This window comes from Ursus americanus, chromosome X (genome assembly GCF_024610735.1).
Source record: "Ursus americanus isolate L20-20 chromosome X, mUrsAme1.1.p, whole genome shotgun sequence".
In the NCBI taxonomy this organism is placed as follows: Eukaryota; Metazoa; Chordata; class Mammalia; order Carnivora; family Ursidae; genus Ursus; species Ursus americanus.
In genome coordinates this window covers 113,610,990-113,626,822 of record NC_142164.1, presented here as the reverse complement: position 1 = coordinate 113,626,822, position 15,833 = coordinate 113,610,990, and the positions used below count along the sequence as shown (strand labels likewise).

The following is a 15,833-nucleotide window of genomic DNA, read 5'->3' as shown; positions in this document are numbered from 1 at the left end:
TATTGACAAATAGAACTGAGTCCTTGAGAGATAAATTTGATCATGAATTAATGGAACCTATTTTGGACGTTAATTTATACAAGCCCTAATAGATCCTTGATTTATCACATCTCATTTGCTAAAGCTAAAGACATGACTAGAAAAGTGTATCAGTCTGGGTTCTCTTTAAACTCTGTAGTCCTTTGATCTATAACCCTCACAATGAATATTACTGATTTGTAAATAAAATTAATAGTATGTGCATTCAAGTTAATATTTAAGAACAGTATTAACCTTCTTTTTTTTTTTTAAGATTTTATTTATTTATTTGACAGAGAGACAGCCAGCGAGAGAGGGAACACAAGCAGGGGGAGTGGGAGAGGAAGAAGCAGGCTCCCAGCAGAGGAGCCTGATGTGGGGCTCAATCCCATAACGCCGGGATCACGCCCTGAGCCGAAGGCAGACGCTTAACGACTGCGCCACCCAGGCGCCCCAACCTTCTTTTCTAAGATATTCTACTTTCATCTCCTAGAATGTGGAGAGGATTTCAGGAGTTTTGTTTTCCCAACCCAGTGTATACCAGATCCTACTCAAGTGATAGATTTTAGAGCCTCTGACCTTTGCAGGAAGGATGTGCTCTTGCTTACATAAAGGGTATGTGGGTGATACCAGGCAGCATTCTAACATGGCTTACGGTTTTCTTCTTTAACCTCATTTGTCCTTGATACTGCTCGCTGTCCTAGACATTCTCCCCCATTACCCAGCAAGTAACATGTACAGTTGTCCCAGACACTGGTTTCTTTAATGCCTCTTTGGCTTTGCTTGCTCTTCCCTTGGATCGGAATGTAATTCCCTTCCATGTCCATCCTGTCTTTACCGCCTCCCATCTCTAGACTCATCTCATGGCCATCCTCTCTGTGAGGTCTTTCCTGGTCCCCACTGACTGCCCTTGGGTTAGGCTGACTACCCGCATAGAATAAGCCCCCACGGTATGGCATACATCCTTCCTTGGTACCTGCCTCCAGCAATCTATTGGACTCAGACGTTTATATCTGTAACTCCTCCTACTGGATTGGACTGTCTTTCACAGAGCCAAGGAGAACTTCACAGTAAATCGAACTACAACTTTTGAATAAAGGAATGAGTGTATGAGTAAACCAATGGCCGGGAAATATTCTCTCAAGGTCATTATACCTCTCTTCCCTCTGCCTGGGATCTTTTTCCTGGATAGCCTCCCAACTGAATCCCTCATTTCCTTCAGGTCTCAAAGGTAACCTCCTCAAAGAGGCTTCCGCTCCCGTCTTTTTAAACCAACCCCCCCCTTTCGGTCTCTATCCTGCTGCTTTGTTTTGTTTTGTTTTGTTTTGTTTTTTCATAAAAACTCATCAGCAACCAACAATATGAGATATAGTTTATGTTTGATTTTTATCATCTCAGTTTTTCCACTAGAAGAGGGGTCAGCAAACCTTTTTCTGTAAAGGACCAGAGAATAACTATTTCAGGCTTTGTGGGCCAGAAAGCTTCTGTCACCACTACAACCTCTGTCTTGATAGTGTGAAAGCAGCTACAGTACAGAAATAAAAAGGCATGGCTTTGCTCCAATAAAACTTTATTTATTAAAGCAGGCAGAGGCCAGATTGGGCCCATGGGCTACAGTTTGCTGCCCCCTGTGCTGGAACAGAAGCTTGTTGGTCTGAATCACAGCTATATCCTGGGCACCAGACACATAGAAAGGTTCCATTAAATAGATAAATAGTTGTTGAACGAATGGTGGATCATTGATCCACCATAAATAACAAAAGAGCCTGATTTTGACAGAATTTGTGAAGTCAATGGCTGCTGGCCTGAGAGAAAAGGATAGGCAAAATCTTCCATTGAGCCCATCGACTCCCCTAAAACATGAAAATGGCTTCTATGTGGGTAATTTTGAGCAAAGAGAAAAGTTTACTGAGAATACTTGTACAGAGACAACCAGAGAAAACGCTTCAGTTAAGACAAAAGGAGATGGCTTTTCATTTAAAGTAGGCGATTAGAAATGAATTCTACAGCGGTCAATGCATGAAGCTAAAGTCTCGTTGCATTTAAGGGCTTATATGTGGAAATGTGTTACATCGAGAAAGAAGTATTTATTTAATAGGTATTTGGGATTTGTTTGTGTTCTGAGAACTGTTGGTGTAAATAGAGGTACGGCTGATGTATTATAAATAAATATTAGTTGAACACTTGATCTCAGTGTTGCTCTCAGTGCAGAAATGTTTATTGCTCTTGGCTAAGAATTAAAACAGAAGTTCTAATTACATTTTTCAATTGGAGTCTGGATGAGGACGCTCCCCATCCGTGCCATTCGCAAGGCAGTGTGTGTTTCCTGGGACTCAGCAGGTTTCTTCATTGGAGAGAGGCACGGTGTGTGGTTGAGTCCCGGCAGAGAACAGATAGATGGAGGCACAGATAAGAAATCAAGAAGTCCCACTGAGGCACCGAGGGACCAGCGACTAGCAGCACCCGGGACCTGGGGAAGGGGCCTACGTGCTGTCACCTGCAGGGACAAAGCTCCCATTTGTCCGCCTCCCATCTCTAGACTCATCTCATGGCCATCCTCTCTGTGAGGTCTTTCCTGGTCCCCACTGACTGCCTTTATCAGAGGAGGAAGCAGGCCTGGATCTGGGGCCTCGGGGAGAGAGGTTCAGTTCATGTGTATGGAGCTTAGAAGAGGGGAAACAGAAGCAAACGAACAAAACTCAAAGCAGACAAAATGTGTAACCTTGAGCTGTAATGTAGTTTGATGTCTAAGGAAATGAAATTCTCTAGGTAGGGGCTAAGAATAATTATTTTAATGCAGAAAAGATTAGGAGATCACAATTTCTTAATTAAAATAGAACTGTTAGCTGAAATTTTTGATTCCGTGATTTCCTTACCAGCTTCTTTTAACTTCTATCAGAAGTTTAGTCATCAGGGGCACCTGGGTGGCTCAGTCGGTTAAACGTCCAACTCTTGATTTTGACTCAGGTCTTGATCCCCGGGGTCATGAGACCAAGCCCTGCATGGGGCTCTGTGCTCAGCGGGGAGTCTCCTTGAGATTCTCTCCCTCTCGGGCCTCTTCCCCCGCTCACGTGCTCTTGGGCACTCTCTCTCTCTCTCAGATAAATAAATAAATAAAACCTTTAAGGAAAAAAAGTTCTTAGTCATCGAAGGAGCCCTTACCACTTAATCACTTTTTCAAATCGTTTGTGTAAAGATTATAAAATCATGAAATTTATAAAGTGTGGCTAATCATGTCTCTAAAAGTATGTCCTTTTAAAAAATCAATTCAGGGACGCCTGGGTGGCTCAGTTAGTTAAGTGTCTGCCTTTGGCTCAGGTCATGATCCCAGAGTCCTGGGATCGAGTCCCATGTCAGGCTCCCTGCTCAGTGGGGAGTTTGCTTCTCCCTCAGCCTCTCCCCCTGCTTGTGCTCTCTGTCAAGTAAATAAATAAAATCTTCAAAAAAAAATAAATTAAAAATCAAGTCATGTATTTAAAAACATATCCCCACATTGTATCTACTTATTTAATTATTTTTCATAAACTCTACACCCCACGTGGGGCTCGAGCTCAGAACCCCGAGATCAAGAGTCACATACTCTATCGACTAAGCCAGCCACGTGCCCCAAAATCAATTCATGTTTTTCAATGTTGTCTTACATCACGGTTTCTATAACGCACAACTCATGGTTTGCATTTACAAACCCATGGGATTATTTTCACTTTCCAAATATAAAAGTATAATACAAATTTTCAAGGAATACACGTAGATCACAGAGATATATACAAGAGCCCCTTGGGATGGGGAGGGCACCTCCTGCATCTTCAACCCTCTGCTTCCCCAGGTACTACTCTAAAGTATGGCTAGAATCCAATTTGATGAAGACAAACTTTCAGACCTAAAGTGATGATTTTAACAGTTTGAGAAAGGCTTCGGTCATTGTTATCAAGTCTTTTGTTCAAAAATGGGTTTTCCTGTAGGTACAAAAAAAGAAGGGTAATCATTCAAGATGGAAAAGTCTGCCCTGCCCTGCCCTGTAATCCACTGTGCTCTGTCAACGACAGATACCAATTGAAATTCAGAAAGATTTGGGGTGGTTAGGTTTCCAACCCCCAAAGGGTTCAATCTTTTGGAGCCCAAAGCAGGAACACATGTAATAACCATCAATGTGTCTGTGCTTTTGTCACCCAAACCTGAGGCCACTGTGTTTCATCTTGCTTGCTGGGATTAGCAAGGATTAGACAAGCAGAATGAAAGTCACCATTTCCCATCAGCATGCTAACTTCATTTGTAGGTTTCTAAACTTGATTTGGAATAGATTGGAACGTGAGAGCTGGGCTTTTTAAGAGCTATGCTGAACTTTGTAATATCAGTGATTCTGTCTATCATGCTTGAGTATATAAAACACTTTTTGGGCTCATACCATAAATCAGATTATACAGAACAGAAATCTCCACATTTCTTGCTTTTGTACTCCATTCCTATTATAGATTTTATTTATTTTGGAGAGAGAGATAGCACAAGCATGAGCGTGGTGGGGGGGCAGAGGGAGAAGCAGACTCTCTGCTGGGCAGAGATCGCAACGTGGGGCTCGATCCCAGGACCCCGAGATCATGACCTGAGCTGAAGGCAGACGCTTCACCGACTGAGCCACCCAGGTGCCCTCCATTCCTATTATTAAAAAAGCTTTGAACATATAAATTCCAAATATGCGTTAATTTATTTGTAATTTATATGTATATCCACCCCCGCCACTGTAAAGAACATGTTAGGGAAAGCATAAAGCGTATGCGAAAAAGATGTTAAACTGGAATGTTAAAATAAGATGAGATGATGGTGGTATATGTATTTTAATCACTTGTAAACACGTTACTGTTACTGCTGCACTCCAAATTGTGTGATATTTTAATGCCAGCAACGTGATCGAGGATGCTTATTTATTTTTGAGCATCGTAGCTTACCACTTCATTGAATAAAAATTTGAGGGTCAGTTGCAAGTTCAGCTTGTTTCTTTACTTGGTTTCACTCATTGTCGTTGGAAGAAAAAAGGAACTGCAGAAACCTATCAAGAGGCAAAGGGACAGAATGTTTCAACAGCTTGCTTACTCTTTCACCGTCATCTATGCAAGTGAGTTTCCATGTTCCTTGTTCTCCCTCAACTGTTCTCACAAACCAAATGGAAGATGTTACGTGGTATTATATTTAACAAATGAGTTCACAAGCCCCTGAAATGCTTCACTTGAGGATTTTTTAAAGGGTTAGAAAAATTCATTTCCAGGTTTTCGAAGGCTGCTGTTTTTATAGATACATATTTGCATAATTTTCAATAAAACGAGCACATAGTGGTAGCATCGTTTTTAAACATCTGTTTCCCTACATTCTCAACACAAACCCGAGTTTCTTTTAAAATTTCAGTTACTTTCTCCTTCATTATTCTGATAGCTCCTTTGCTCTGAAGAGACTACTCTTCTAGCTCATTGTCCCCGGGTAGCGGTCAGCAACCCCTGTGGAGAACAAAGACTGAAGGGCTTTTGTTCAAAACCAACCATATTATTGACATGCTAAAGCACTTCAGTTTCTTCGGCCCCCTGGCTTGCATTCAGCTCTTTCCAGAAGGCAGGCATCTCTAAATGTACCCTGGAACCCTTGTGTGTTCTAGTCAAGCTGCGACTCCCCCAATTTATACTTTTCTATGTTTGTGCCTGGGTCAGAGCATCCTAAGAATTGTCATTTTATAATAGGGCCTGGTATTCTTGTCGGCTAGACAACCAGTGGTTTTTCTTGTTCGAAGTGTTCTTTTATACGCTCATATAAAATTTAGAATTCTCTGTTGAATTCTTTAAAACGGACTGTTGAGATATCTTTATCGGATGGCATTAAATCTGTAAATTAGCTTGAAAAGAGCCGAGATTTCCAAACTTAGTCTACCCATTAAGAAGTCCCATTTATTTCAAACCCTCATAACATTCTCCACCAAGATTCTTCTAAACCGTTTGTGTCTTCTCAGTTAAGCATTCGGGATTCTGTTAGCTTTGCAAGTACCGTGTAAGCTTCCAAGCTTGACTAAACAGTTGGAAATCTTTAAGTGCTCCTGCCGTGTTGTGGAATTGAGTGACAGTGGCCTGTGGAATTGATTAGTGAAGGTTGAGTTCTTCCGAACCCACCTTATGAATATTCATGAAGGCAAAAAGCATGCGACCCAGTATGTTATGTGAGCCGGAAACACATCATGTACAGTTATTTACTTCGGTATTAAATTTAACTCCTCTTCGGTGGCAGCGTATGGTTGAGCCTTTTTGATCCCCGAGGTCAGAGGCTTGCCCAGATTTGCTTTCAAAATTTAGGATTTGAGTGTAAAAATCCAGAGATCGTAAGAGGGATGGAATTCCTGGACATTCGAGAAATGGAAAGTGCCTGAGCCTCCTGCCTCTCGGGAAGCTAGGAGGTGGTTCCCGATTCAGGGGAGTTTCGATCCGTATTAACAGGCATTCCCAGATCTCCTCGTGTGACGTCACTGGTCTGGAAGGCTTCTCTCCAGGCTTAGTCACTTCTCTTCCAGCTCCCCTCTCTCCTTCCCCTCAGAGCTTCTGTTTACTCCCCAGTTTCTGTTCTCTCACATAGTACGTACAAGTCATGTGTGGAAAAAAATAAAGAAAGCCATGTGTGAGTATCGTATTACATCCTGCCGGTTGGCAATTCAACTGTAATCACGTCAAATACTCAGACGTCCCCCGGATGCGTGCCGAGTCGAGGTTTGAGTAGACCTCTCTGGTCTTCAGCGCACAGTCTCTGCTCCTAAGACACCCTCGCCCGAGACGGAGGACTTCCCTGAAGTTCATGGACTGCCATTTCTTTAGGCCCAACCTGCGGATCTTGGCGTTTGGTTAGACATACCACCAATGCCCACTCTCCCGAAGTTTCTGCTACTCCACAGGACTCTTCGCCATTGCCTCCTTAGCAAAGTTGCTCAGACTTCCAGGAAACAAAAGAGGGGGTTGTCTGCAGTCAGTTTTTGCCCTAGACCCTGGGAAACGCATCTTCCCTAAGGCTAGGGATTGCCAACGGCCTGTCTTCTTCATTAGACCCGGTAGAGGAGAAAACTCAATGAGAAGCAAGCAAACATTTTTTTCAGTATGTTACTTTGCCATGCACATCATTAGAATTTGGACTTGCTGGAAACCCATCCTGGGCTCTAATCTACTTCTGGACCTCCCTCAGTTGTAATCTGTCAACTTTAATACACCATACTTCTGCGTTCTTTTTCCTTCCTTCTTGCCAGAATTCTGGCAAATTCTGGTTTGGCTAGCTTAGAATTTCTGTTCAGAGCTTTTCTTATTGGGCCCCCTCACAGGCCGCAGGAGGGCTGATGGATTTTTACCCTTGCATTGGGAGCCACTGCAACCCACATGCCATCAGGGATATGACAAAGTCATGAAGAAGAGACCGTGCGGTTCCTGTGGCTGTCATGTCAACTGCGATAATGAGACGGGGGGCGGGGGGCGGTTTCCTTTGGAAGTGTCTGTAGTGTTTGTGAAATGTAACATTCGGTCATAAATGGTGTGGACAGTAGGACTGGTGGAATCCATGGCAAACTCTGAAATTCCAGAGTTTTTAACTAATACTGAAATCACTTTTTAAAGATTGTATGAGTGAGCTTTTGGTGCCTAACAAACATCTCCCAAATTCAGTGTCATAGCGTCCTTATCAGCCCGTACTTGGCCGGCAGAGCTAGGCTGGGGGGCTGGGGAACTCCGCTACACTTGGCTCCTTCCTGAGTTGCCGGCTCTGGTGTGTTCCACGTGCGTGCCTTCTGGAGTCCAAGCTGAAGGGGCAGCAGCCACCTTGTGAAGGTCTTCTCGTGGTGATAAAGAAGACCAACTACACAGGTGTATTTTGTTTGTCTCATCTGGGCTCAGCCATGTGACCTGCTTTACACTGTGAGGTGTTAGCAGAGTCACGGATGGTGAAACACGCACCGCATACAGTGGGAGGCTCTGAAAAGCCTTGTGGCTGGCGTGGGGCGGCAAATCACATCCCGGGGAGCAAATGAAGAATAATTCAGTCGATCACAGAGACCAGTCCTAACAAGATGAGCATAAAATTTGCAGACGCGTAATGCTGTCGTGTAATCACAGCTGGCCATCCCTGAATAAGTCACGCTGACAATGACCTTCTCGAGTAGGACTCAGGCACATCTGTTTATTTATACTTATTTTCATTCCAGTCATAACTACCCAGGTGTCCTACCTGCCACGATCTTCCTACAGTTTTAAATTTTACAAGGAAAATAATAACTTCTAAATTTAGTTTTTCCTACCAGAATCTTTCCACTCAGCACATATTCCATAAAAGGACGTCACTGTCTCTAATAAGTACATATAAAAATGGAATCACTTCAGGTTTTCTTAGAGCATTCTACCTACCAGTCAAAGTAACTCTTTGTGATACGCTGGGTGTATCAGTCTTTCACTTCTGTGGAGGAAGAAAGTCTGTAGGAAAGCCCTTTCCTTTTGTTATGGGGGGTTGGACAGCAGGATGGCCATCATTCCTTTTCAAATGAGTCTGTCAGAACCAGGAAGATTGTTCATTGAATCTCAGTGGACATGTTTTTCATCTCAATTAACAGAGCCTGGATTTTCAGGTTTCTGATTCTCAGGCCCTGCGTGCTGCGTGTGTGCGTGTGTGTGTGTGTGTGTGTGTGTGTGTGTGTGTGTGTTACAGAAGGCTGGGGGCTGGGGCTGACAATTGTGTTCTTCCAGCCTTAGCATCAGAATTCACTGAAGCATGTTAAGCAGGTGAAAAAGATGTTGCTTTCTCAGCTCATTGTAAAAGGACTCAAGCATCTTTATAAAAAATACTGCAAGGTGAGAGCCAAAAAGTGCTTACCTTAATACAAACCACGAAATGATGTTTCATGGGGGAACATTTTCGTGTGGAGCCATTCCTACTGGAAAAAAGACAGGGTGATTATTTTTAGATAATTTATTCTGAAAATGCCACCTGTTGCACAAGAATAGTAATGCCATTGGAAGGTTATCCTCAAGTGCAAACAAAACAAAAAGAATGAAACATCATAAACAAAAAGGAAAACGCTGGAACAAACATCCAACACAAAATACACATTCGATTGTGAGTTTCCAGTTGTTATTTGGGTGGGGAAAGAACAGTGAAGGGATGTAGACTGATGTCACATTCTCTGTGGACACAGCTGGTGGCAGCATCTCCATCCCTTCTGTCCCTTAGAACATGAGTGGTGCTTCTCATTTTTCCCATGACCTGGGTTCCTACCTCAGCCCTGGACTCCATGTTCACTTAGGGTTCTAGAAACACGGCCAAGGAAAACTTACTGATTCGGTCCTTCGAGAGCCTGGATTTTATTCTTTCTTCTTTGTCTGTATTCTGGCATAGGACTGCCTCGTGTGTATCAGTTTATACTTGTGTTTATTGTGTCCTTGCATTTGATAAGATTTTTCAAACGAAAGGTCTCAGAGCTTAGCTAGGATTTGTGCAGCGCTTCACCGGGAGTTGGGCTATTGGCATTTGAAATGGCATTTGTTTTCATATTTTAAGAGTGAATGAGCTCATAATATCTGAAGCCTATTCCTTTGTAGTCATTGACCTCAAGAGATGAAAATAACACATTGCTTTTTGAGTGCTGACTGTGCGTCAGACATTTTGCTAAATGCTTCACTTGTATTCATTCATTTCATCTTCACAGCTGTCTTACGCGATTCTGACTGTTAGTATCCCCATTTCTCAGATGAAGAAACTGAGGCACAGAATCAGGAAGTAGTTTGTACAGGTCACACTGCTAGAAGTGGTGGGGGGCAGGCAGGATTCGGCTTTAGAGAGTCTGGCTGCCAAAGGTCCCGGCAAACTACCCTATCGGTCTCGTGCTTGCCCTGTACCTGGGCACACATGTGTGTGTTTCTTGTGTAAGCCAGAAAGTGTTAGCTCCTCGACGAGAAAATGGCTCCTGCGATTTGCAGACATCAGGACATGATAGTTGCATTAGACAATGTGCTAATATGCCCTTCCTCACTTAAATGTCCTCTGTGTGCAGGAAGGTTTCAGAGTAGGAGTCCCAGCCCTGTCAGAGTGGCCTCCAAATATGTTAAAAACCCAACGAGTTCTGCTGTCGCTGCCACTCTCACTCTGGTCCAAGCCCCCGTGTGTTTTGTCAGGATGGATGCCGTGGGCCCTGAAAAGCTCTCCCTGCCCACCCGAGCCTCCTCCTGTCTGTTCTCAGTAAGGGCAGCTCGCAATCACATCACTTTTCCACTCAGAACCTTCTAAAGGCTGCCTGTTTCACTCAGAACAGAACACAAAGCCCTTCCAAGAGCCTGTGTCACCGCCCTCTCCCCGTCCCTTACTTAGCACTGAGTCCCTCAGCGCCTCCCCCTCCTCCTACCACTGGCCTTCCCGCTGTCCCTTAGGCACACTCTCCCCGGGCACAGCCCATCTTAGGACCTTTGCACTTAGCGGTCCCTCTCCCTGAAAGGCTCCTCCTCCCCCAGATATTTCTCTGACCCCTGATAGAACCCCGAAGTGTCCCCACCCCATGGCTCTCTCCCCTTCTGGCATTATTTTTCTCCTCAGTGCTTACAAAGACCTGATATGCGATACATTTTACCAATTTCTTAGTTCATTTTCTGTCTCTGAATACCAAAGTGAACATTTTATTATTTTTATTCGGCTTTGGTTCCTATTGTATCCCTGGAAGCGAGAAACCTGTGGGCGTTCAATGAGTATTTGTTGACTAAATGAATGCATTATGGAGTTGTTTCGGAGAATTAAATGAACTAACATATGGAAATAATTTCAAAAATTGCTTAGCATGAAATTAGTGTTTAATAAATGTCAGGTATTCATAAAATAATAATATTATACTTATTGAATGAATGATGAATTAAGAATTGGAGGCTATTACTTTATCATGCAGTGGAAAGAGGATAATCAAGTTATAAATGCTTTAAATATCCTAACTTGCATTTGCAGTAGAGGCTGGAGGAAGTGGCATGGCATCATTTGTGTTCTCTTTTCCTATTCCCTAGGGGGAGAGCTAGACCCCACACTTTCCTGAACAGGGAATGGTCCCCAGTCCTCGCTGCACTTTGGAATCACGTAGGGATCCCTTCGAAACTGACCCTGCCTCCCACCGCCAGATGTTCTTATGTGATTGGTCTGGAGTGAAGTCTGGGCATTAGGGTCTTTTGAATTCTCCCCAGATGATTCTGCTGTGCAGCCAAGCTTGGGAACCAGTGCTGGCAGCTTTGCACAGACTGGCAGTGGCATGGGGAAAATCCTTCCCCAGTCCCTTACTACACTCAGAATGGAAAGTTCGGCCAACCAGGGTTCAGTTCTCTGTTCTGCAACACAGTTGACCGTGAGCAGATCACTTCATTTCTACAATCTTCTTCATTTAGAATCCGTCTTCTGTGTGGATTATGGTGCAAATTAATAGCTCAAGGCCAGACCCCTAAAACTGTGGGTATCCCCTTCCCTTTTTTCCCATTTCCAAAGGCAGCTCAAGAACAGCACACTCTGAGGGACGCCTGGGGGGCTCAGTCAGTGAAGCATCTGCCTTCGGCTCAGGTCATGATCCCGGGTTCCTGGAATCGAATCCTGCATCGGGCTCCTTACTCGGCGGGAAGCCTGCTTCTCCCTCTGCCTGCCACTCCCCCTGCTTGTGCTCTCTCCCTCTCTCTCTCTCTGACAAATAAGTAAATAAAATCTTTTAAAAAACCAAAACAGCATGCTTTGAGATGAAGGTCTCTTCTAAAGAAGACAAGAGAACAGAACGCCTAGGTGGCCCCTTACTCCACCAGGCACACACAGCCCTGCCTGTTACAGGCCTGTGAGGGACCGACATCAGAGGGTCAAGTTTCTACCAGGGAGGCCTTTTCTAGGAACATCAGAGATCTTCCTGGTGGGCGGTCCCTGGGTCTGACATCCTAACCTGTTCCTGTGGCTCCTGTCCTGGACACCGGGGCTCACCCTACATCCGTTTTGCTGGTTTAATCAGGACTTTCAGTTCTGTCCTTTAGACAGCTGGGCTTCTTCATTCGACCTTGTGCCCACGGGTGGTCTACCCGCCTCCCTTCATCCCGAGCATGTGGCCCACCCTGGTAGCCACGTCTCACCTCTGGGTCCAGACAAACGCCTGCAACTTCACAGAAGACCGCCCCTCCCCTTTGACCCCATAACACCGCCGCTCTGAGCCTGCACGCGTCTAGCATGGTGGTGGCACGTGGGGGATGGGACACCACCAGGACCAGCTTTTTGGGTGTGTGACCCAGGCAGTCACCCGGGGCCCTGAGCTGGGTTTCCCATTCTGCTCTCTTGAAGTTCTGAATCCTGTTTGGGTGAGGGGTCCCGCATTTTGATTTTGCACTGTCGGTGCAAATCATGTAGCTGGTCAAGCGTGTGACACTTAGGAGACCTGGTGTGAGTTGCACCTGGCTTACCTCTGAGAAGCGTGTGACCTTGACCCAGTTATTCTTCTGCTTTTGGCGTTTGCAATAAGGAGGTCGTGGGGTCAAACTGCCGTTGCTGTGGGGTATTCTGAAGATGAAATCGGGTAACAGATGAGTGTCAGCGTGCAGCACGTAACACGTTAGCTCTCAACGAACGTTCTCTTTTTCTGAACATTCCAGACTGCAAGCTGCTAAATCGGAGATGCTTCCTTTCTGATTAAAGGGGATTTTAAACTTTTATTTTCTTAGTCGGTGGTACATGCCTAGAGGACAGATCCTGGAGGGTTTCCATTCATTCTTCTCTACTCTTATTAATTACACAAAAGGACCACAGCATTCGTCCTGCTCAGTCTTCTTCTTTTTCCATCTGAACAATGTGTTGTCCACGTGGCATATAGAATAGCGTCTTTCAAGGTGTTTCAAAATGATCTTCTTTTCCTTATTGAACATTAGAGAGCAAAAAAATTGAATGAAGTCCACATCATTGAAATGAAAGCCCCTTATATTCCTTAAAGGAGTTTTCTGGCGTTCAAACTAATAACTCTCCCCTTACAAAAGGCTACCCTGCCTGCTGTGTGTGAACAAAGCCTTCAGTAAGAGTCCGGGGAGTTGGTTTTTGACCCGACACTCTGGCATACGAGGCATGGGCCCTGAGGGCCAAGAAGCCACTCTTGACTTTGGCTTCCTTCCTCAGATCACGCAGATCAGAACACCAGGCCAGCTTCGCCATTCCCAGCTTGTTTGGCGCATCGAATGAGATATTTGTGGATGCATTTTGAAAAATTTTCAACACCATATATATTTCGAGTTTAGATTATTTTTTTAAAAGATTTTATATATCCATTTGACAGAGATTGAGCACAAGCTGTGGGGAGGGCAGAGGGAGAGGGAGAAGCAGACTCCCCGCTGAGCAGGGAGCTCATTGCGGGGCTCGACCTCGGGACCCGGAGATCATGACCTGAGCCGAAGGTAGACGTTTAACCCACTGAGTCACCCAGGCGCCCCTTGATTTCAGATTATTGATGAAACTTCTGAAGTTAGGTATGAACAAAGAGATTCATTTAAATCAGTTGAGAATCTCTCCAGAATATAAATGCCAGGAGTTCGTTTCTCATCTTTATTGGAAAGGGGCAATGTGTTTGACAGTGGCGTAGCCTATCACCACCGGTATGATTCCCACCACTTCAGCTTCGCGGGCGCCAGAGCCCTAGGTGCTGCTCACCGAATACCCATAATCTTCTGAGGCTCTCTCTCAGCATATCAGTTATAAAGAGTTCTCTCTTTCTCTACTTATTCATTCAATTATTGATTGTGAATCCGCTCTGTGACAGGTACTGTTCCAGGCAGCTGGGATGAATCAGTGAATGAAACAAAATTCCTTGTCCTCGTGGAGCTTATATTCTAGTGTGGAGAGCAAAACAATAAAAAGAAACGTATTCTAGGGGGGGCTGGGTGGCTCAGTCGTTAAGCGTCTGCCTTCAGCTCAGGGCGTGATCCCGGGGTCCTGGGACCGAGCCCCACATTGGGCTCCCTGCCCCGCTGGGAGCCTGCTTCTTCCTCTCCCGCTCCCCCTGCTTGTGTTCCCTCTCTCGCTGGCTGTCTCTCTCTCTGTCAAATAAATAAATAAAATCTTTAAAAAAAAAAAAGTGCATTCTATACTCATTAGCAAGTGCTCAGCGCCATGAGTAAAAAAGTAGAGGAGAGGGTAAAGGGGATGTGGGTGTGGGGGAGCAGGCTTGCAGTGTGCGAGTATGTGGCCCAAGGGTCACACCTGAGCAGAGACTGGAGAGCAAGGAGGGGGACCACACACATAGCTGCAGGATCAGTGTTCCAGCTTGGGGGAACAGCCAGGGCAAAGGCCTAAAGCAGAAACGAGTCTGGTGTTTTCAAGGAATTAAGGAGGGCTCGCAAAAAGCATGACTGCGTGCCTTCCCACTTCTTCCCCACGCTCTCCCAAACAGGGAATAGAAAGTTTGGAAACAAGAGGGAGAATGCGATTGCCCAGCCATTGCCAAATGCTTACACTAACGCCTCTTTTCCTTTGTGTGTGCTTTTCCCACAGTCACATGACACAGGGCATCCCGTTTGACGACCCTCGGTTGGAGAGCTGCCAGATCCTCCCTCCGGCCCCTCGGAGGGTAGAGATGAGGAGAGACCCCGTGCTGGGGTTTGGCTTCGTGGCAGGGAGTGAAAAGCCAGTGGTCGTTCGCTCCGTAACACCAGGTGAGCACGCGGCGCGCTCCCGGTCTCCTGGGATCACCCGCCGCACCCTGCCCCAGTGACCGCCGCGCGGTCCCGAAAGTGTCATCCCGCTCCGTGTCGGGCTGTGGAGCCTCCCCGAGTTTTTCCAACATGTGGATAGAGTTGGACACCAGAGGGACACAAAGGGCTCTGCAAACCGGGTTTCAGCTGCCAAATGCATCATATCTTTTGACTTAGGAAAACACTGATCTATCATTTGTAACCATGGAAATGACCTACTTCAAGTATGAAAGCACATCAAAAGAGGCAGGCGCCGCGCTGTATTTCAGTAAGTTCACAATGAAACTCCTTAGTGAACAAAAGTGGGAAGAGGCATTTAAGTCACAGAAGGATTTTAGTCATCGGAGCGGTTGGATTGTTCTTGGAGGATGCACTCTTCTCTCCCCACTGGACGCAGAATATAGTTCTGTCTACCCCATTGCCATTGAGCTGGACCAGGTCACTGACTTTGGCCAATGGCGTATTAGCAGAGATGACACTCGGAGTCTTCAAAAGTGCTTGTACAGTTGACCTTCTTTATTGGGTTTCTGTCATGGGAGTGACAAGAGAGTTTCCCTCAAGTGGCTGTTAGCTTTTCTAGAGATAAATACAGCTTGCTCTGCCGTGGGAAGCAGGACTGCCCGGCCCGGCCCTGCCTTCGTCAGCCAGTCTGTGCTCATCCGAAAGGCCCACAGGCCTGAGAAGAAGGAACTGCCAGACAGCCTAGTGAGTTTGAGGGCAGTTCGTCATACAGCAATGGCTGGCTGATCAGCGATGGGGCAAATCCCCTTAAATCCTACAGTATGAGCAGATCATTAATGTCCTCTGCCTCGGTCTTTCTTATTCGACTATACAGACGTTCAGCCATTAACACAGTTGAACATAATGCGCTAAGATACAATTACCCGAAGTGGGCTGTCCTGGCCTTTCCAGAAACAAGGCTCTTTTAATGATTTCTTTCTTCATGATATGTATTTATGAGCTTACTTTAATGGACTTGTATCGGATTTATTTTCACACAAAAGGAAATGACCCTCCCTACTGTTCCTCTTCAGAATTTGGCAAATCAGGAACAGAGCTCAGGAGAACAGTCGGGTGGTAAGGAACACAGCCTCT

At 45.3% G+C, this 15,833-nt stretch overlaps 1 protein-coding gene across 1 annotated transcript in view; it reads left to right on the top strand.

The window, feature by feature from the left end:
• Nucleotides 1-15,833, top strand: part of FRMPD4 (FERM and PDZ domain containing 4) — a 195,005-nt gene that overhangs the window by 86,449 nt on the left and 92,723 nt on the right. The window contains exon 2 of the mRNA XM_087859451.1: nt 14,539-14,699. Within this exon, the coding sequence (XP_087715577.1) occupies nt 14,539-14,699 (161 nt within the window). The remainder of the gene's footprint in view (nt 1-14,538; nt 14,700-15,833) is intronic.